Source organism: Mustelus asterias, chromosome 17 (genome assembly GCF_964213995.1).
Source record: "Mustelus asterias chromosome 17, sMusAst1.hap1.1, whole genome shotgun sequence".
NCBI lineage: Eukaryota > Metazoa > Chordata > Chondrichthyes > Carcharhiniformes > Triakidae > Mustelus > Mustelus asterias.
Genome location: NC_135817.1, coordinates 70,711,790 through 70,732,858, shown reverse-complemented (window position 1 = coordinate 70,732,858; position 21,069 = coordinate 70,711,790). Strand labels below are relative to the sequence as shown.

Here is a 21,069-nt window from a genome sequence, read left to right as displayed (position 1 = left end):
TTATTAAGGACATTGACTTTCACTCTATTAGAAATGCATTGTATCTCTGCAGTGGAATCTGCATACTTAAATTCTACCCACAGTGCAGAAGCCAATGGATTTTAAACAGCAAATGTTTTTATAATTGGGTTTCTGACATTGGAGAAAGTTGAAATTAAATTCCAAGATCATTTTATAATAGTCTAATTTGGCCTTTATAATCCACGTAGGTTTAGGCACCAAATCTCTTAGTATCAATTAGCGGTCAATTTAGACTAGGACACTTTTATTGCAGCCATTCATTTAATGGCTGTTCCATTTGAAAGTTAGTATAACTTGTTTCATAGTTATTGTAATTTATGATAATAGTAATAAAAAGAGATTAACCGAATATGATTACCATGGATTTAATTATATTCAACAGACTGCGAGGCCACAATATGCAACCTAACAGTCTCACTGGAGCACTTAGGACATTATAGACAAATTTACATGCACGCTTTTTCGTATGTGTAACGTCCTCTGGGAACAATTAAAATATTTTATGTGCTTATTTCCATCCATGTGTCGTTCTGTGAACATCTGCAGTTACAGCTCTTATGCACAAGCTAAGCAATGCGATATTTCCAAAAGGGTTCAAGAGCTGAGGCCACCTCTTTCCTTATCCCACTCTCTCCATCAAAAAAATTCTATTAAATAGCAAAATTAACCTTTATTGGTACCTTTTTCAGTTAAATGATGTGTGTTCTTTTCGTGTTTACACTTGCTGACTATTTTCTGAGATGGAGATGATCCTAAAAAAATATAAATAAAAATATATAAAAAAAGAAAATGTTGGCTTTAACCAAATGGGTTCCTAATGCCAACAGCGTAATGGTAATCCCACAATCTGATCTAAATAATGGAAAATGAAAGTACAGATACGCCTTAGGCTACTTAAGTCTGGCCCACTGGTCATTTTCAGTGCAAGGACAGTATACTTGCGAACTTCCACGTTAGAATTAACAGAGGGGTATTATTTACAAGAACAGTGGCAGTGGGCAAGGAGGGGGGTGGGGGACATGGTGGCACAGCACTTAGCACTGCTGCCTCACAGCGCCAGGGACCCGGGTTCAATTCCAGCCTTGGGTCACTGCCTGTGTGGAGTCTGTACGTTCTCCCTGTGTCTGCGTGGGTGTCTTCCGGGTGCTCTGGTTTCCTCCCACAGTCCAAAGATGTGCGGGTTAGGTGGATTGGCCATGCTAAATAGCCCCTTAGCGTCAGGGGGATTAGCAAGGTAAATACGTGGGTTAATACGATAGGGCCTAGGTGGGATTGTGTTCGGTGCAGACTCTAGGGGCCAAATAGCCCCCTTCTCACTGTAGGGATCTTATGATTATAACTACTCATTTAGTTGACTGAATAGCTCTCAAAAGAGTGGCACAAAATCAAGTGCTCGGATTACTTCTGCCATAAGAGTGATTCCTCCAGTGCTACCTTTATCACTTTTTTGTTGCTCAGTGGATCCACTCCTGTTCTTTTTCTTTTTCCTTGTCACTGTTGTGTTCTTGCGGTCAAAGGTTACTGGACTATATTGTGGAAGGCTGTTGAACTTCTTTGCAAATTCCTGGTCTAGATTCCCTAACCTGGAAGGCAAAGAAGACAGTTCTTAAACACATTATTTTCATGTTCTTGATTATCCACAAGCTTTCCAGGTTTCTCCTTCAGTTCCAGGTTAAACAAGATCTTTGTTGGACAGGGTAGCCAGCACAGGCTGACTGGTGTTTCTAATGTGTCGGTGCAGACTCAATGGGCCGAAGGGCCTCATCTGGGCTGTATGATCCGATGAAACTGCACAAGTTGGGAATTTGATGCAAGTCGAGATTTGGTACAGAGGGAGAAGGAGGTGTTGCTTTTTTGCCTCCAGTGTAGTGGTTAATGAAAGCTACCATATATAGTTTTGCATTTCGACTTTGTCCAGCATTTTAGTGCTTAGTGCAAGGAAGTGTGCAGAAAAAGATAAATACTTACAACAAACTGAAAAGTAGATAGAAATGATCCAGAACAGCTCGTGTGTCTAGACTGTAATATGTAGGAGTTAATGGGTACAGAGACTGAGTGACTGCCTCGAAGAAGATGGAGCAGATATCTCCACCTGAGGCTCAGCGTTATTCAGCTGAAATGCAATTGGTGACGCTTGGACACACGGGAGCAGTATCTGGTTAGTTTCTACAAATCTTAGGTCACAACATACAGAGAGACGCAGCTTCATAACGGGGTTGGTGTGACCGATGACGTACGAAGTAAGAGTCACATGTTGTACTTGTGATTTATGACAACCAGAAGAATGTATATGAAAACTAATAATGCTCATGTGCAAAAAGTACAAAACCAAGGATTGGAGAGGTTATTCGCAGAAGTGAGAAACGTAGGCCGGTAAATTCCTCAGAGGGTTAATCAGCAGCCAATTGCCGCTCCGTAGCGAATTACCTGCGCTTCAATTGTAAAGCGCCTGTCTTATCCAATTCCTGACTCAGACCAGGAGTGAAGCGTGTCCACAGCTCCAACGGCAAAGTGTAAAAGGAGTGGAGTGAAGGGAGTATACCCTCTTTTTACAGTACTGGGTCATCCTGCGTGGGTACGGAATACCGGGATGGGGGGGGGGGGGGGTGTTTAGTTGAAGAGAGTATAGGGAATCTCCTGGGGGTTGGGGGTGCAGCTGTACCATGTAGTGCTCTGTCTAGGTGTTTAATATAGTTACTCTGGAGTTAGAAGTGATTTTCTTTTCCTTCTAACTCGTTCAGAGTAACTATGAGGCTAAAACTGGCAGAACCATTCAAAGTTAGCAATTTAAATTCTTTTGTCAGATGGCTCCCTGCCCAGCGCAATTATCCAGGGGAAATTAGCGCTTCTGGACAATTGCTGGATAACCCTTATATGGGAACTTCCAAGAGAGATTCCCCAGCGCATCATTGGGGTACTCCCCCAAATGTGATGTCAGGGAGACATGACATTATAGTCCAGTTAGGGTGGCATGGTGGTTAACACTGCTGCCTCACAGCACCAGATACCCGGGGTTCAATTCTGGCCTTGGGTGACTGTCTGCGTGGAGTTTGCACATTCTTCCCCGTGGCTGCATAGGTTTCCTCCCGCAGTCCAAAGATGTGCTTATTAGGTCGATCGGCCATGCTAAATTGCCCCTTAGTGTCAGGGGGATTAGCAGGGTAAATACATGGGGTTAGGACCTGGATGGGATTGTTCTTGAAGCAGGCTTGATGGCCCGAATGGCCTCCTTCTGCACTGTAGCGATTCTATAATAAAGCACTGGCAGAATGTTTCCATCCCGAAACAAAACCTCGATGTTGCTCAATTATGGAGGAAAGCAAATGTTTGTGGGCACACATTTCAAAATATTCTTGATGGGTGAACGTTCTGAAAAACGAAGTACTCTTTAATAGCCGACATTTGATCCGTACAGATAAAATATCACATAATATGATGCTATCAGTCACAGTTAAAAGCATACAGACAGAAAGATTGATGGTGTCGTGGGTATAATCCTTTCCTTCAAGGTCCACTGAAAATCAGATGTCAGTGATAAGTCCATTTTATAATAGTACAGTTTGCAATACAGACGCAAAAGACGGTTCGACACACAAATCCATTAGCTAATCACGACTGAGTGGCAGACAGGCTGCCAGATTAAATCGCCAACATGAGTGGCGAGGAAAGCAGGAAAAGCCACTGACTTCTTACCCAAGAGCAGATTCATCCTTTTGTTTCAATTTCTTCAACTTCTTGGTTCCACTGGTCCCAACGTTTGAAAATGGCCAATCTTCTTCTTTCCAACATCCCTCGTGGTCAGACGAACCTCCCTTTCCTGAGGCTTTCTTACCTGAAAGCAACGCAAATACATTTCTGCATCATTCAGTGAACGCTCCAGGAGTTGGGTCTACATTCCACCACGCCATCAGACTCCTTCGAAACCTAATTCTTACTTTGCAGCAATGAACTAGCTTGCATCTTTTCAAGATCAAATTCTCCCCAAGTTTTTTTGTAAGTAACTGCTCAAATAGAGGGAAATTTATATTATTAAAACTAGGGTTTCAATTCACCATTATTTAAAATTTTGAATTTGATAATTCATTAGCAAACCTTTTGAATCATGCGTTCAAATGGTAAATATTAACTACATCTACTGGCCTGCACTTTTGAACTGCACAAAAGCATCAGCGAGACAATAGTCTGAGATCTGCAATCCTCCATTCAGCGCGACAGTCAGTGCTGTAACATCTGACCTTGTGCCTCATGTTATCCAGTGCCAGCTGCCACACCAGCCACAGAACAGAGACTGAAAGTGCTCTCCCTATGTGAATCTTTACTCTGGGAATAGAGGGATACAAACGGATGGTCTAGTTAGGAACACATGATCGGTGCAGGCTTGGAGGGCCGAAGGGCCTGTTCTTGTGCTGTATTGTTCTTTCTCCCAGCTACTGGGGTGAGCATTAAAATCAGTATGCTTTCACCTATCGCAATTTATTCGGCAGACTCCAGGTCCCTGATCTTAGCAATGCTGACAAAGTTGAAATCAATACAGAACAATCCCTGTCCCTTTGAAAATGCTCATCTGCTGACGGGAGGGGAGTTTAAACAGGCAGGATCTGTACTGCCAGTTCCATAAACATCTGGTTACAGAAGGCATCACTGGAGGCGAACACGTATTTCCTTTTAGACCTTACCCCTGCAGCTTGGGGACAATTGTTGTTATCTGGGAAATGTTTTGGTAGCTCGCACCATCTTTAAAAAAGTTAAAGTTTATTTATTAGTCACAAGTAAGGCTTACATTAACACTGCAATGAAGTTACTGTGAAATTCCCCTAGTTGCCACACAGCGGCGCCTGTTCGGGTCAATGCACCTAACCAGCACATCTTTCAGAATGTGGGAGGAAACCGGAGCACCTGGAGGAAACCCACGCAGACACGGAGAAAACGTGCAAACTCCACACAGACAGTGACCCAAGCCGGGAATCGAACCCGGGTCCCTGGCGCTGTGAAGCAGCAGTGCTAACCACTGTGCTAACGCCCCGAAATCGTTGCACGTGAGCAAGGAAAGGCAAAAGTCACCATTTAATGCTCATTCCTAGCTGCCCATGAACTGTTGCAGCTGTATGAAGGTACTGGAGGGTGTTCCTGGATTTTGGCCCAAAGATAATGAAGGAACAGTGATATATTTGCAAGGTAATAGGCTGTGTGACTTGGAGGAGGGCTAAAAGGTGGTGTTTGCACATGCCTACTGTTCTCGTCATTCTAAATGGTAGAGACCCCAGGTTTGGGAGGTGTTTTGTAGAAGCCTTGGCGAGTTGCTGCAGTACATCATATAGCTAGTACACACTGCAACCACCTATGGTGGAGGGAATGAATGTTTAAGGCGGTGGATTGGGTGCCAACCAAAAGATTGCTGTGTCCTGGATGCTGTCAAGCTTCTTGCATGTTGTTGGAGCTACACTCAATCAGGCAACTAGGGAGAATTCTATCACACTCCTGACTTGTGCTTCTGGAGGGAAAGCCATTGCTGAAGCAGCTGAAGATGGCTGAAAGTAAGAAACTGTCCCCCAGGAACTCCTGAGGCTGAAATGATTAGCGTCCAACAGCTGCAACCATCTTCCTGTATGCAAAATGTGATTCCCTTATCCTACAAATTTAAAATTTACTGGAGCTCCTTAATATCACACTGAATCAAATGCTGCCTTGGTGATAATGGCACTCTCACCTCACCTTGGGAACTCAGCTCTTTTATCCATGATTCAACCAAGACTGTGATGAGGTCTGAAACCCAAACTGAACGTAACTGAGCAAGTTGTTGGTCAGCAAGTGCCACTTGACAGTGCTGCTGATGACACCTTCCATCACTTTACTGGTGATTGAGATTAGACTTGTGGGCTGGTAACTGGCCTGTTTGAACTTGTTGTGGACAGGATATACTTGGGTAATTTTCCATTTTGTTGGGTAGATGCTGGCACTGTAGCACTAAGCAGTTTATGGTTAGTCAAGCAGGGAAACAAGGGGCGGCTGAGTAAATTGAGACAAATTGTGCTTGTGATGACTTTTACTGATGGATGTAGAGTAAGTGAGCATTCAGACAGTGTACAGCAGGTCAGGAAATCTTGATTCTTTGCCACCTGGGAGTTGATTTCATTACCTTGAATAAGCAAAGTTCCACCATCTTGTTTTGTGTCTTGTGATGATGGTCATGCAGTGGATATGGCTACATATATATTTTAGTTTAAGGGGAATGGTTACAAATTCAGCTTTATGCTACAGGAGTCGGTATGCCAGGGTGAATGCAACTCTTATTCAGGGAGAGCAGGATAATTACTCATTTTAGTCTTGCAAGTGGTTAATTCGAGTTAATGGGCTTTTGTTGACTTAAGTTCCCCTGGGTTTTTTGATTAGAGTGATTGACAGGGTCACGTAATGATGTAGTTTATGTGCAGTCCTGGATGTGTAGCTGAGCAAAAGCCTTTTGCAGACAGCAATTTATTTTGCAGCTGAAACTTGGTTGAAATTGCGAGGATTTTGCAGGCTTCTGGAACTCATTTTTCTCTCTGAAAGCTTAATGACAGTTAACATTAATTATGGCAAATATATTTATGGTTGCTAACTGTATTTAAAGTGATATTTATGTCTCCAAGAGGAATGTTGCTTATTTGGAACTGAAACAGTAATAAGTTAGAAATTAAAGTTGTTTCATTTTTAAATATTGTTCAACTGTTAATAGTTAAGTTGCTTCATTTGTTAGAGTTATATTTAAACTGTTATTAGATAAAGTTTGTTCTACTATAAAAGATCCCTACTTTGTCAGTGGAATAATTCCTGGAAGAAAGTATCCTTTCTTCACATTTGTGCCAAAACATTTTGGGTCTAGTCGGGCTTCATGATATACTTTGGGGTTCTGGCCTGGGACCCGAACAGTCTCTACAACAACAATTTGTACTGACATCGTTCTTTTAACATAGTTATAAAAAGGTGATTCTGAGAAAGGTTTATTAAACATAATTTTACACTGAATCACACAAGGAAATTTTAGGACGGGTAACAACATACAAATGTAAGAAATGGGAGCAGGAGGCCATTTGGCTCTTTCAGCCTGTGCTACATTCAGACATGCCTAATCTGCTGCTTCAACTCCCCCTTTCCACACTGTTCCCATATCTCTTAATCCCCTTAATATGCAAAAACGTAAGTCTCCATCATGAACAAACTCAATGGCTGAGCATCTGCAGTGTTATAGGGTAAAGAATTCCAAAGAATCACAACCTTTTGAATTGAGAAATTTCTCTGAAACTGTGATCCCTAGCTTTCGACTTCCCAGCCAAGAGAAACTGCCGAGCATCAAGATTCTTAAACATTTTATATGTTTCAGGTGATCACCTCTCACTCTTTTAAACTCTAAAGGAATTTAGTGCACAAGTCATTGTTCATGCACTGAGTAAAGGATGAAATACGGAGACAGTCTTTTCCTTACCACAGGTTTATTAACAAAACCACTGGTTCTCCCCCACCTGCAACGGTGTACCCCTTTTTGGGGTTGAAAACCACTTAATCAATTAAATTAAATCAAACAAACTGAGGGACAAATTAAAGAGGCAGCCTCTGGTTCTTATACACTTTCTCTAATCTTTCTCCAATAAGTTGATCTCTCTTACAAACTAAAGCATGCACTTCACTGTAACAGGATTCCAACACTACGCCCAGTCTATTCAATCTCCCCATGTAGTACAATCCCCTCATTCTGGTGAACCTTTGCTGTGCACACTTTCCTTATATCTTTCCTTTGGTAGGGAGACCAAAACTATACGTAACACCCCAGATGTGGTCTCATTGAGGCCCTATAATAATTGAGGCAAATTTTATTTATTCTTTTGCTCCAATCCCATTGTAATAAAGGCTAAACTTTGTTCTCCTAATTGTTTGCTGTGTCTGCATATTAACTTGCTTTGTACAAGGACACACAGGTCCCAGTGAATGCTGACATTTCCCACACTCTGACCATTTAAAAAAAAAATTCCGCTTTATATTTTTTTTCCAAGCAAAGTGGCTAATTTGTTATTTCTCCACATTGCATTCCATCTGCCATGTTGTTGCGAATGGAGCTTGGTACGAGGTAGGGTAGGTGGTCGTCTGAAATGCTGCTGCCTGAGTTTACAGAGGGTGGAAATTTTGGGCCAGCCAGGACTGCATTGGAAAAGTCCAATCAATGGAAGCCAGGCCATGTTCAAACAGGCAGTCTTAGCGATAGCGTGCACGGGTAATCAGAAGCTCGTCTCCGTGTCAAATATGACACCGAGGTTGTGAACAGCCTGTTGCAGCCACTAACAGTTGCCAGTGTGGGGGGTGGATTTGGAGGCTAGGTAATGGAGTTTGTGGCAGGGATTGAGAACAATGGTTGGAATTTTACCATCCCGCCCGCCACAAGGATTGGAGTGGGCGAGAGGTGGACAATGGGAAGGTCCATTGACCTCGGGCGAGATTTTATGGTTTCGGGACGAGCGATGACGCCAATGGCTTTATGTGGCCACAATGCATTGATTCTCCAGAGAACCTTTCCTAAGTGTTTCTTAGACGTTGCCATTATGATGGAAATATTTGCAATACTGCCATCTATTGGCTATTACAATAATGGGCATAATGGCACAAGGATCTCTCCCAATGGGTGAACTCTCAGCCATGGGTGAATGAAAACTTGTGTAATCATCTTATCAAACATTATTAAACACCAAAGGCATTTCTTTCAACTTTGTGTTGAAATTCTTATCCATACAGCTTTTGGGATCAGCATTTGAACTCATGTCAATATTTGATGGGAAAACCCAGCACACTCTGGGTGGGACCTTCCATGAAGGGATTGCAGGCGCTGCATACTGAAGGCAGGCATATTCAGCAGCTGGGCACCTTTCCATAAACAGCAACACAGAGACTGATGGCAATGACAGGGGCGACAGAAGGAAGGGGAAACCAGGAGCGTTACTCTGAGTTAGAGAGGAAAGAACAATGTTAGCGTTAAGTGACAGGGAATGGAGAAAGTGCATGATGTGGGGTGGAAAGAGTGCTAGCTAGAAATGACAAGAGAGAGCGAGAGAGAGGGCCAGCGTGACTGGACAAGATTAGAGGGGAAAAGATCAGGAGCAGCTTCACTCGGTGAAATACAGGTGAACAGCACCAACGTGAATGGTGCTGTGGAGTGGGGGGTTTAAAAAGGACCAGTTTGAATGGGAGGGGGGGAGGAGGAGAATAATGCCAGATTGAATTGAGAATAGAGAAAGAGGCCGAGGGTAGGGGCGATGAAAGGAGTGCAAGGCTTGAGCTGAGGGGTGATTTCAGGAAGAGTGCCGGGGCTGATCTGGGACTTTAAAGAAGAGTTTCTCAATAAACAGCTGAGAATGGGGCGGCACGGTAGCACAGTGGTTAGCACTGCTGCTTCACAGCTCCAGGGACCTGGGTTCGATTCCCGGCTTGGGTCACTGTCTGTGTGGAGTTTGCACATTCTCCTCGTGTCTGCGTGGGTTTCCTCCGGGTGCTCCGGTTTCCTCCCACAGTCCAAAGATGTGCGGGTTAGTTTGATTGGCCATGCTAAAATTGCCCTTAGTGTCCTGAGATGCGTAGGTTAGAGGGATTAGTGGATAAATATGTAGGGATATGGGGGTAGGGCCTGGGTGGGATTGTGGTTGGTGCAGACTCGATGGGCCGAATGGCCTCTTTCTGTGCTGTAGGGTTTCTATGATTTCTAAGTTGGAACAATGTCTCTTGTGAACTGCAACCTTTTCAATTATGGCTGAAGGCTAGAGGTGGGACAGTGACTGCTGAGGTCACACTCATTTCAAATCACAATTTACAATGGTCATTCAGTGAGCACAACTACAGAAACATAAATATCTTTGGAGCACCCGGAGGAAACCCACGCAGACACGGGGAGAACGTGCAAACTCCACACAGACAGTGACCCAAGCCGGGAATAGAACCCAGGTCCCTGGCGCTGTGAGGCAGCAGTGCTAACCACTGTGCCACCGTGCCACCCTATGTACGATCTATTCCGAGTTTGGAATTCAAGAGTTGAAATAAAGTTCAATATAGTTAATATAGTATTCCAGAGCTGTCTCATAATGTCTTCATTTTGCATGAAGGTAGCATTCATAAAGCCAAGTAATCTAGTTATAACTCCATTCAGAACACGCCAAACTCCCCATAGGAATAACACCAACTGAAGGGTGCTAAAAACACCTGCATTTTCCAATTCAGGTTTTTGTAATTGATATTACTGCAGTGTAGAAGCGAAATGCTAATAATATCTTCAACGTCTAACAAAATCACACCTGAAACTGGTGTATTATTTTTTAAATGGGACACATTTTGTTGATATGGAACAAGGATTCAATAATATCAGGGCCACAGGAATACCAGGAATAGAAAACAGTGTATTTGCATCATGCTCTAATAGTGTGCACAATTCAACAATTAATCGATTTGTAACTGGAACAAGTATGTGTGCACTATGACAACAGAAACATATTTATACAGCACCTTTTGTCATAATGAAATATCCCAAGGCATTTCACGGGAATGTTATAAAACAAAATACGATACTGTGTCACGTAAGGAGATATTAGATCAGATTATCAAAAACTTGGTAGGTTTTAAGGGGGAACACGAGGTATAGAGGCAGAGAGGTGTAGGGAGGGTCCTCCAGAGTTTGGGGTCAGTCAACTGAAGGCACGGCCACCAAGGCCAGCATGGGGTGGCACAGTGGTCAGCACTACTGCCTTACAGCACCAGGGACCTGGGTTCGATTCCTGGCTTGGGTCATTGTGCGGAGTCTGCACGTTCTCCTGTGGGTTTCCTCTGGGTGCTCTGATTTCCTCCCACAGTCCAAACGACATGCTGGTTAGGTGCATCAGCCATGGTAAATTCTCCCTCAGTGTACCTGAACAGGCGCCGGAGTGTGGCTACTAGGGGATTTTCACTGTAACTTCGTTGCGGTGTTAATGTAAGCCTTACTTGTGACACTAATAAATAAACTTTAAAAACCTTTAAACAATGGTGCAGTAATTAAAATTGAGGATGCACAACAGGCCAGGATTAGAGGAGTTCAGCTATCTTGGAGGCTCGTGGGGCTGGAGAAGATTATTGTGATAGGGAGGGGTGAGGTCATGAACACACCTGAAAACAATGATAACATTTTTAAATCGAAATGCTGCTTGACAAAGAACCGATGCAAACACAGGGATTGATAGGGGGAACAGGACTTGCTGCATGTTGAGACAGAGGCAGCAGGGTGTTGGATGACCACAAGCCTATGGAGGCTACAGCCTTTGAGGACAGCGAGGAATGCGTTGGAAAAGTCAAATCTAGAGGCAACAGGCCTGAATAAGCAGCAGCTGAACTGAGACTCAGGCAATGTTACAGTGGTGGAAATAGGCAATCTTAGTGACCGCACACATATGACAGCGGAAGCTCAGCTTGGGACAAAAATCCAATACCAACTTTGTGAACAGACTGCCTTAATCTGTTGCCAGGGAAAGAGATGGAGTTGGTATCCGGGAAACCCAGGTTCAGAGCAGGGACAAAAAGCAATGGCTTCAGTCTTCCCAATATTTAATTGGAAGAAACGTCTGGAAAAACCTCTACTGGGTGTCAGATAAGCTGTCTCATAATTTAGCAGCTATGGAGGAGTCGAGAGAGGTGGTGGTGGGATTGAGTTAGGTACACGTGAATACTAACGTTTTGCTTTGAATGATGTCGCTGAGGAGCAGTGCGTAGATGAGAAATAGGAGGGGGTCAGGGATAGGTCGTTGGTGGACTCCAGAGGTAGCAGTGTGGAACCAGGTAGAGAAGACATTACAAGTGCCTCTCTGGCTATGGTTGGAAAGATAAGAATGGAACCAGGTTGAAAGCAGTCCCAGACAGCTGGACGACAGTGGAGAGGTATTACAGAGAGATGCTGTGTTTAACTGTGTTAAGGGCAGCAGATAGGTCGACAAGGATGAGCAGGAAAAGTCTACCTTTCTCACAATTACATAGGATGTCATTTGTACTGATAAAAGCTGTTTCAATACAATTAATATTTTAATTTATTTTATTGTATACATTGCTAGCGCTCCCTCATTTTCCCCACTAATATGCCATGCCCTACACCCACACTAAAAAAGCCTAGGAAAGCAACCTGTTTTGGTTGTGACTATTCATGTTGCTCAGCAGACGCAAGCAAGCACGGATAACAATTTGGCTGTTCAGCGCGGAGAAGTACCTCGCCTCTCTTTCTGCCTCTCCAGTTGAGATTAAGAATGAGCTGAAACCACACAGTACATCCTTCATTCATTGCGTAACGTATCGGCATATCAATTACTCTGCAAACTGCACAATAAAGGGGAGTTTGATTCAGAGCCACCTCACTTACCTCTGTCGACATTAGCCCGTAAAGATGTCAACATGCCTTCTGACACCAAAGTCTTATAAAGAGCACCTTTACATGATCGTTCAGATTTCCTTGACCCAGATGCTTCTGTCTTTTTACTGATTTCCTTGTTCTCGGTTTTCACTTCACCTAGTGCATTATGGGAAAGTAGTTGCTCAGTGACAGAAAAAGTTTCAGTTTTGACTGGGCTGGTGGTAACCTTCTCGAGATCAGAAACCTTTGAGTGTTTGTTGAGTTCTGAAATCTTTTCAGCAGGTAATTTTATTTGTTTTGGTTTCATTTTTTTCTTTGGTGGGCTAGAGACAGAGTGTAACAGATTTTCAGTTGATTTTGCTGAGCATCGTCCACTTTTCACCTGGCTTCCTGAAGGCTTTTCAGTGCCCCAGTCACCCTTAGCAACAGCGTCAATGGTGTACATTAAGCTTTCCATGTCAGACTCTGATGATTTCCGTTTTTTCCCGCTCTTTTTAAATGTCTGTTTTTCACCTTTGGTAGTTTCGAGTTTAACTTTTTTCTTCTTTTTCTTTTTAATTTTTTCACTTTTGTTAAGAATTGTCACAGAAGAAGTGTCAGTTAACAAAGATAAGGACTTGTCAATAGTATTCCAATCCTGTGGTTTAACGTCACTGTTATTCTTTGTATCTAATCCAGGATCAACAATGGGGACTTCAGATTTAGGCGCATCCTCTGAGGTACCTGTAGCAGGCTCATTCTTTACTCCTTCTGTTACCAATCGGTCCGAACACATCTGAAGCAAAAAGCACACAGAATATTTAGAGGATCGTATTGGAAAAACCCCCCCACAATTTCCACCGCCTTTTAAGATAATGGCAGGCAAAAGAGAGCTGCCAACTCAGGTCGTAGTCATAGAAGTTTACAGCATGGAAACAGACCCTTCAGCCCAACTTGTCCACGCTGCCCCTTATTTTAAACACTAAGCTAATCCCAATTGCCCGCGTTTGGCCCATATCCCTCTATACCCATCTTACCCATGTAACTGTCTAAATGCTTTTTAAAAAGACAAAATTGTACCTACCGCTACTACTTATTCCTGGAGGTTTCATAACATGACCGTGCATCACCAACCATCTCATCCAAGCAAACAATGTCTCCCACTCCCATCTTTATTATTTATAACCAATAAATAAAACTTAATGTTTAAAAAAAATATTAAGACCCTAACTGTCCGTTGTGGCTCAGTTGGTAGCACTCCCGCACCCGAGTCAGAAGGTTGTGGGTTCAAGTTCCACCCTAGCACTTCAACACAAAAACAAGGCTGACAATACTTAGGGAGTGCTACATTGTTGGGGGTGCAGTCTATCGATGAGAGCTTAAACCAAGGTTCCACCCGTCCTCCTAGGTACACACAAAAGATTCCACAGCCCCATTTCAAAGAAGCGCAGGGAAGTTATCCCTGGTGTTCTGGCCAATATCTATCCCTCAATCAGTATCAATGAAACAGATTGGCCGGAATGTTACGGCCGTTCACACCAGATTTTCCCATCCCGCTGCAGTGGAGAATTGGCTGGGTGCCTAATTTGCCGACCTCACTGCAATGGCAGCATGACGTGAGCGGCCGGTAAGATCACGCCTCGCGCCCAGTATCTGTTCATTATTGCATTGTGTTGGCAGCTTGCTGTGCTGCTGCATTTCCTACATTACAACAGTGAGCAAACTATAAAAGCACTTTATTGACTGAACAACCATTCACAGAACTGGAAGAGGAATAGAAATTTATCCTTAAATTTGATTGAGATTGGATCATGGCATGTCTAATTTAACCTGTTCTCTTTAAACCCTCGTGATCATAGGTGAGCCAGCAGATGTTTCACCCTGTCAACCATGGCTTACGTTTGATACCTCATTATATTTAATGCATGCATTGACATAACTACAATTCAAGTCCAAATGCACTGGAAAATATGATGTGGAGATACCAGCGTTGGACTGGGGTAAGCACAGTAAGTAATCTCACAACACCAGGTTGAAGTCCAACAGGTTTATTTGGTAGCACGAGCTTTAGGAGCGCCGCTCCTTCATCAGGTGACTTTAACCTGGTGTTGTGAGACTACTGACTGGAAAACAGATACTGAATGTTCAAAATGCACCAAAAGCTTAGTCGATTTTTGAATACCAATCTGGGATTCCACCAACTGCAGAGTATTGTGAATAATTTTAGATTTTATTTTTAAGCTGTTTTTGTGTAAAGAAGTTTATTTTCCTGTTCTTTTCACAAGCGTGCAAAGGTGCTCTCTTGAATTATACAGCCTGTAAACCTTACATGTGAGATATTTACAGACCAATGGCGTAATTTATCTCTCTATAAACTCACTGTCATTCCGGTAGAAGTACTAAGCCATTTCTGGAACTAACACAAATATATTTCTTTATTCATTATTCCAGCCCCAGGAAGCATACCTCTGCTAATTGAAACAACGCTGAATTCCCACACTGCTTGGTCGAGTCAGGGACCCCTGACTGTGCTGTGTTGGAGGAAATCTGTGTGGAGAAAAAAAGAAATCAGCTTCAGCTGAATCATCCTGCCTTCTAATATAATAATTATATTTCTCAGAGAGGAAAGAACTGTCACCAAAAAAGATTAAGTTTTGAGCACTTAATCATCAGGGTTCAGCAAGTGGGTGCGAAATTGCCAAGTCTTCATTAAGATCGGAGCTTAGAATTTGTTGCCAACCACTATTTTGCCAACCCCTTCCAGCTCTGCAAGTAGACTTTGTGATATGTAGCAATATTCCTACGTAATGAAGTGAATGGTATCCACTTGTGAGTGATTGCACAGAAGTAGTAAATTCATACAGAATACAAAGTGGGAATGCTTCAGGCACGAAATACATGGAATTAGGCCAAGATCCAACATCACTCAAAGTCGATATAGTCACCAGCGGAGAGCATTGAATGCTCCCTAACTTCTTAAAATGGTAGAGTGGTCCTGAGGCTAACGTGTAAAGATTTTATCTGTATAGTCTGTATGAACAACAACAGGTACAGCACTGCAACGTGACTAATACTATCAGATTCACAATGCAATTATCATTCTTCTTCTTTGGCAGTCCCTCAGGGTTGAAGATGATTTGCTTCCACTCCGGGGAAGCAGGTTCTGCAGTGGCCGAGTAGTCCAATCCTGGTGCTGCAGACTCTGCCACAGGTTTGGCAGGTGGGTCGGATGCTCTGAATTCTGCGCTCTCTTTCCACTGTTTACGCTTGGCCTCTGCGTCTCCACCCAGTGATGCGTGCCTTCACCATCTTCAGTTTGTGCATTCTAAGGCAAGCGATTCGATGGGGATGTTGCATTTATTTTGGAAACTTTCAGAGTGTTCTTGTATTATTTCCTCTGCTCTCTTAGTGCGGCTTCCGCAAGCGATCACGGAGACTCAGGGGATGCCTGAATTGTAACCATCTTCAAGAAAGGAGACAGGCCTGACTGCAGAAATCATAGAGGGTTTTCCCTACTCTCCACCCTGGGAAAGGTAATCGCGAACATCCTCCTCATCTCTCTCGTTCCTTGTAGTCTTGCCCCGGCTTGCGCTGTTCCTCTTGACCTGTCGCTGCTCCTCTCGTCCCATTGCTGCTGCTCCTCTCGCCCCTCCGCTGCTGCTCCTCTCGCCCTCACTGCTGCTCCTCTCGCACCGGCTTCTCAACAGTCAATCAACTTCCAGGTTTCCGATGATGTTACTCCTGAATTTTATAAAACTCAGCCCACTGTCCCAGTGGTCCCTCGCAGGTCCATCTGTCTCCGGTCCCAAGAAGGTGAGTGAAGGCCCCGAGGCTGGATCTCTATTTATCCGCTCCCCAATATAGTGTGTCCCTTGCAGCTCTTGCTGTCTCCGCTCCCGAGAAGATGAGAGGAGAATCATCATACTACATTGGTGTCCTCAATCCTGCCAAATCAACGAAAATTTTCTCCAGTGGAAAATATACAATACCCTTTCCTAGTATTAGCTAATAAAGAGCACACCTGGAGTTCAGCTTTATTGTGTTTGACCAAAGGGGGTAAATTTTTTAGGACTGTGAGGAGAAGCTTCTTCACCCAGAGGGTGAATCTGTGGAATGCACTGCCACAGGAAGTAGTTGAGGCTAAAACATTGTGATTGCAAGAAGAAATTAGATATAGCTCTTGGGGCTAAGGGTATGAAGGGATATGGGCAGAAGGCGGAATCAGGATATTGAATTTGATGATCAGCCATGATCATAATGAATGGCGGAGCTGATTTGAAGGGCTGAATGGTCTATCCCTGCTTCTAGTTTCTAAATCCCAGACATTGGTGCAACCACCTGTGAATTGCAATTGAATTTCTCCAGTTTAGTTGGCAATGAAAATGTCTCTCAATGATCTCTAAGGCTATAAAGAGTGTATTTTATTTTATTTTCCAGTAAACATTCAAAAATTCTGGTGTGTGAGACAACAGATCTGCCGCCCATAGCTGGAAAGAGACAAACTAAAGCACAAAATCCAGAATAAGTAAAGCGGGGGGGGGGGGAATGAGACAAGAGCATTTGACACGAGAGAGTGTCTGAAAAGGAAATGCACCATCCTCTCCGCATAGAACACTAACGTCCTATTTTGTGTGAACAAAATAATAACTGATGCACAATTTCAACAGTATGAAAAATATTCAAATGTAGTGGGTATATTTGACAAGAATAGAGCAATTTGGAGGCAGACGAGTGTCATCGGGAAATGGATTTATTAACAAGAGCAAACTCTGTTCAATATGAACTGACCCACAAAATGGCTGTCATTATAAGTCAAGCTTTCCCTTAACTGTTCAGATGAATGAACAATTTTATCCTCATTGTATTTTTAAGTTGTAGAGTAAAAGGCAGAACTAACAGCACAACGAACGCAGCAGCAGTCCATGCCCAAGTGCAGTAACGTTATTATTCAATTTCAAATGCTGAAACTAAGTTTGAAAAGCAGTTTGCACACACTGATGTCAAAGACAATCCTATCAACATACCTCCTTGGCTGTCAAGGCATGTTCTCCTGCTAAGAGCAGCATACTGAGTCCTCCCATTTGAGTGGGATCTATAAGTAAAGAGATGCATGCATTATTCATTACAGAAATAATTCCATTTCAATACCACTTTATGCCAATACAAAATTGAATAATTTAACTTCACAACAAAATATTTTCCAAGTACAATCACTTATGTAAACAAATACAGCAGCCATGTTGGACATTTTTCCATTCAAGGGACGTGGGCTTCACTGGCGAGGCCAGCATTTATTGCCCATCCCTAATTGCCTTCGCAAAAGTGGTGGTGAGCTGCCTTCTTGAGCCATTGCATTCCATGTGGTGTAGGTGCACCCACAACGCTGTTAGGGAGTTCCAGGACTTTGACCCAGTGACATTGCAAGAACAGCAATATAGCTCGAAGTCAGGATGGTGAGTGGCTTGGAGAGGAACTTCCATGTGGTGTATCCCCATGCATCTGCTTGTGCCTTGTCCTTCTAAATTGCAATGGTCATGACTTTGGGAGGCATTGGCAAAGGAACCTTGGTGAGTTCCTGCAGTGCATCTTGGATGGTACACACTGCTGCTACTGTATGTCAGTAATGAAGGGAGTGAATGTTCGTGGATGGGGTGCCAATCAAGCAGTTGCTTTGCCCTGGATGTTAAGCTTCTTGAGGGTTGTTAGAGCTGCACTCTCCAGGCAAGTGGAGAGCATTTCATCACACTCCTGACTGGTTAACTTGTAGATGGTAGATGGGCTCTTGGGAGTCAGGAGGTGAGTTACTAGCCTCTGACCTGCTCTTGTAGCCACAGTATTCATACTGTGGCTAGTCCAGTTAAGTTTCTGGTCAATGGCAACTCCTAGGATGTTGATAGTGGGGAATCCAGTCATAGTAATGCCATTGAATGTTATGGGACAATGGCTAAATTCTCTTATTGAAGATGGTCACTGCCTGGCACTTGAGTGGTGCAAATGTTACTTGCCACTTGTCAGCCCAAGCCTGGATATTGTCCAGGTCTTGCTGCATTTGGACATGGACTGCTTTGAATGAAGAAGTCCTCCAGTTGTATCCTTGCTCAAATAAACTGACCTTAGCCGGGAAAGTATTTGGTTTAAGTGGGTAGGAAGGCAGAAATCTGAGCCACAATTCTCGCTCATTATCACAATCTAGCAATCTCCATTAGAAAATTAATTGTGCGTATACTTAAGGTAAAAAAGGATCATGTCATGGATGTCAATGAGGAACTGCTTTCTAATACGGACTGTATTATTGGCTAATATTCACCATCCATCCTTCTCAGACATTCATACCTAGTAGAACGGTCACTGAAAATAAAATTTTCACCTTGTGAAGACATACTTCACTCTCACATTTTGGGAGATTCTGCTTTCTGGCTCACGATTACAAAAGAAGTCAGTGCTTAAAACCAGCAGAATAATGACAGGATGTGAATTCCAAATAAAACCCCCACAATTTCTGTGTTCCTCCTCATTGACAAATCGGTTAAAAACACATCATCGAACCTGATTCGCCGTAAGAAAAAGACAAATTTTCCTAAATAATTTGACAAGTAATTTTTGTTGATTCGGCAACCCTAAAAAGGTTTATATGGGTGAAGAAGAGGAAATAAACACGTGACAAAATAACCTTAATGATCTTTAATTAAATGCAGAGTTTATTTCAGTTTTCATCAGATGTGTTTCTCTTTAAGACTATATAATTACACTAAACGTTTGAAATGTTTGCTCAAACTGATCATAACTCTGATTCAAATTTTTCTCAAGTGATATAAGATTCGGAATTTAAGTAGAATCATGCCCAATGTTGACTCAAAGTTTAACTCGCAATTGGATATCCTGATTTGAAATAGTTTGGTATTTGTAACGAGGTGGGGTGTCTGGAGTGACGACATTCAGGATAAGAAACTGGATTCTCATTTAAAACTGGCAAAATGGGCTGCAAACCTGGAGTGCGCTCCTGCATGCATCGGCCAAAGGCTCTCTCTGAATTTGGCCTCATATTCCATAAAAGGTGGGCTGCGTTGTCCTGATGCACCTTGCCAGTTCTTAAGACTGGATACCAAAAGTAGGTTGCAATGGACCTAAAAAAAAACCCCGAGAGTGTGTGCCCAGTTGTGGTCATATTTGGGGTTGAGGGGTGCCACATGGGCTGCCATTTGATGGATTCAATGCCTGTTTCAGGCAACCACTCTGAACTTCCAATTGGATATGTCCGGAAAGAGAACTTAGGGATGGGATAATGCTGATGAAAATTCATCCCACAAATACTCACCACTTAGGAATCAGGTGTGACATGGGCCATTTCTCCAGTCTTGCTTTTAAATGTTATATAGATATCAGGGAAATAAATCCACTTGTGGTGTGGTAAAGAGCTATTCAGCTCAGTAAGCTAAAGGGTAGAGTTGAGCGTAGCAGAATCAGTTACCAATTAGAAAGTGCCAATGGAAAAATCCCAGGAGCAAGTCACCCACTAGGTTCCCAGGACTAGGACATGATGGGGAAGGGGGGGGAGAAACTAAGAACTGAGCAAAAAAAACAACTTTACAAGGGATTGCTTTGTCAAAAAAAAAGATGGCCTTGTTGCTGAGATTGTAAAATAATGATGATTCCTTTTAAATCATCGATAGGATTAAGTACCTGCCATGGCAAAGTTGATTTGTGGCATTTCCTCAGCCTTTACCATCCTTTTTGTGATGGGAAACTCCTTCGCGGGTTCTGTTGGAAATGTCCACAGCTTTTTCCTTGTTGTGACAGTAGGTGATGGACTCTTCAATGGCTTGTTTGTTGTTGGGCACCACTTGTAACCAGGGTTGGCCTTCAGAAAAGCATCCTTGTACTACGAAAAAGTAGCACCAAGAATTATTAACAGAAGTAATCCAATACCATGTCAAACCACAGTAGCCTTGCTATCACAGCAAACTAACCTAAGAGCAGAAACCGTCCCAAATCATGATAAACCTCTGCACATGTTCCATAAAGCATAGTCTAGAGTGAAATTGGCAGTAATTTGACATATGCACTCCAGGGGGTTTAAACGGGGCTTTTTACTACAGATGTTTAAGCGGCAAGCACTGTTCTACAAGTAGGTCACATTCTAGTCTATTGAGTCAGTTATGTCATGTTGCAATCATCTGTGACATTATAAATAGTCAATAACCAACAATCAGCAGCAAAGACCACAAGTGTAGCAAACAGGGATACAGTGACTGAGGGATTTGAGCTGTTTGATAATCATTTTTTGTGGTACAGAGCTCCTATTATCCCCTCAGTTTGATAGGTTTGTAACAATGCAAGCTTTGCATGGTCTGTTTGAAGAAATCAACTTGAATGAACTTGCTATTCTTACATTCTTATGTACTTAAGCCGCTTGTAACTAGATTCAGAATACAGACAGTAGCTTGCCAAGTTGCCAAGACGGAATCAAGCCAACGCTAAGGTAGATTGCAGGGGATTAGGGAATTAGCTGCTAACGCGGGTCCCTCACCGTGGGATGGCACAGTGGTTAGCACTGCTGCCTCACAGCGCCAGGGACCTGGGTTCGATTCCCGGCTTGGGTCACTGTCTGTGTGGAGTTTGCACTTTCTCCCCGTGTCTGCGTGGGTTTCCTCAAGGTGCTCCGGTTTCCTCCCACAGTCCAAAGATGTGCT

General features: G+C 43.1%; 1 protein-coding gene across 8 annotated transcripts in view; it reads right to left on the bottom strand.

Annotated features, from left to right (window-relative positions):
* bbx (BBX high mobility group box domain containing) overlaps positions 1-21,069 on the bottom strand; it is a 209,923-nt gene that overhangs the window by 18,238 nt on the left and 170,616 nt on the right. For 6 of the 8 annotated variants that reach the window (XM_078232941.1, XM_078232937.1, XM_078232940.1 and 3 more), the window contains 7 exons: positions 20,060-20,258; positions 17,404-17,471; positions 14,846-14,926; positions 12,410-13,175; positions 3,715-3,853; positions 1,456-1,604; positions 702-773 (listed from right to left, as the gene is read on the bottom strand). In XM_078232941.1, the coding sequence (XP_078089067.1) occupies positions 702-773; positions 1,456-1,604; positions 3,715-3,853; positions 12,410-13,175; positions 14,846-14,926; positions 17,404-17,471; positions 20,060-20,258 (1,474 nt within the window). The remainder of the gene's footprint in view (positions 1-701; positions 774-1,455; positions 1,605-3,714; positions 3,854-12,409; positions 13,176-14,845; positions 14,927-17,403; positions 17,472-20,059; positions 20,259-21,069) is intronic. The other 2 variants (XM_078232939.1, XM_078232944.1) reach the window with 1 other exon arrangement.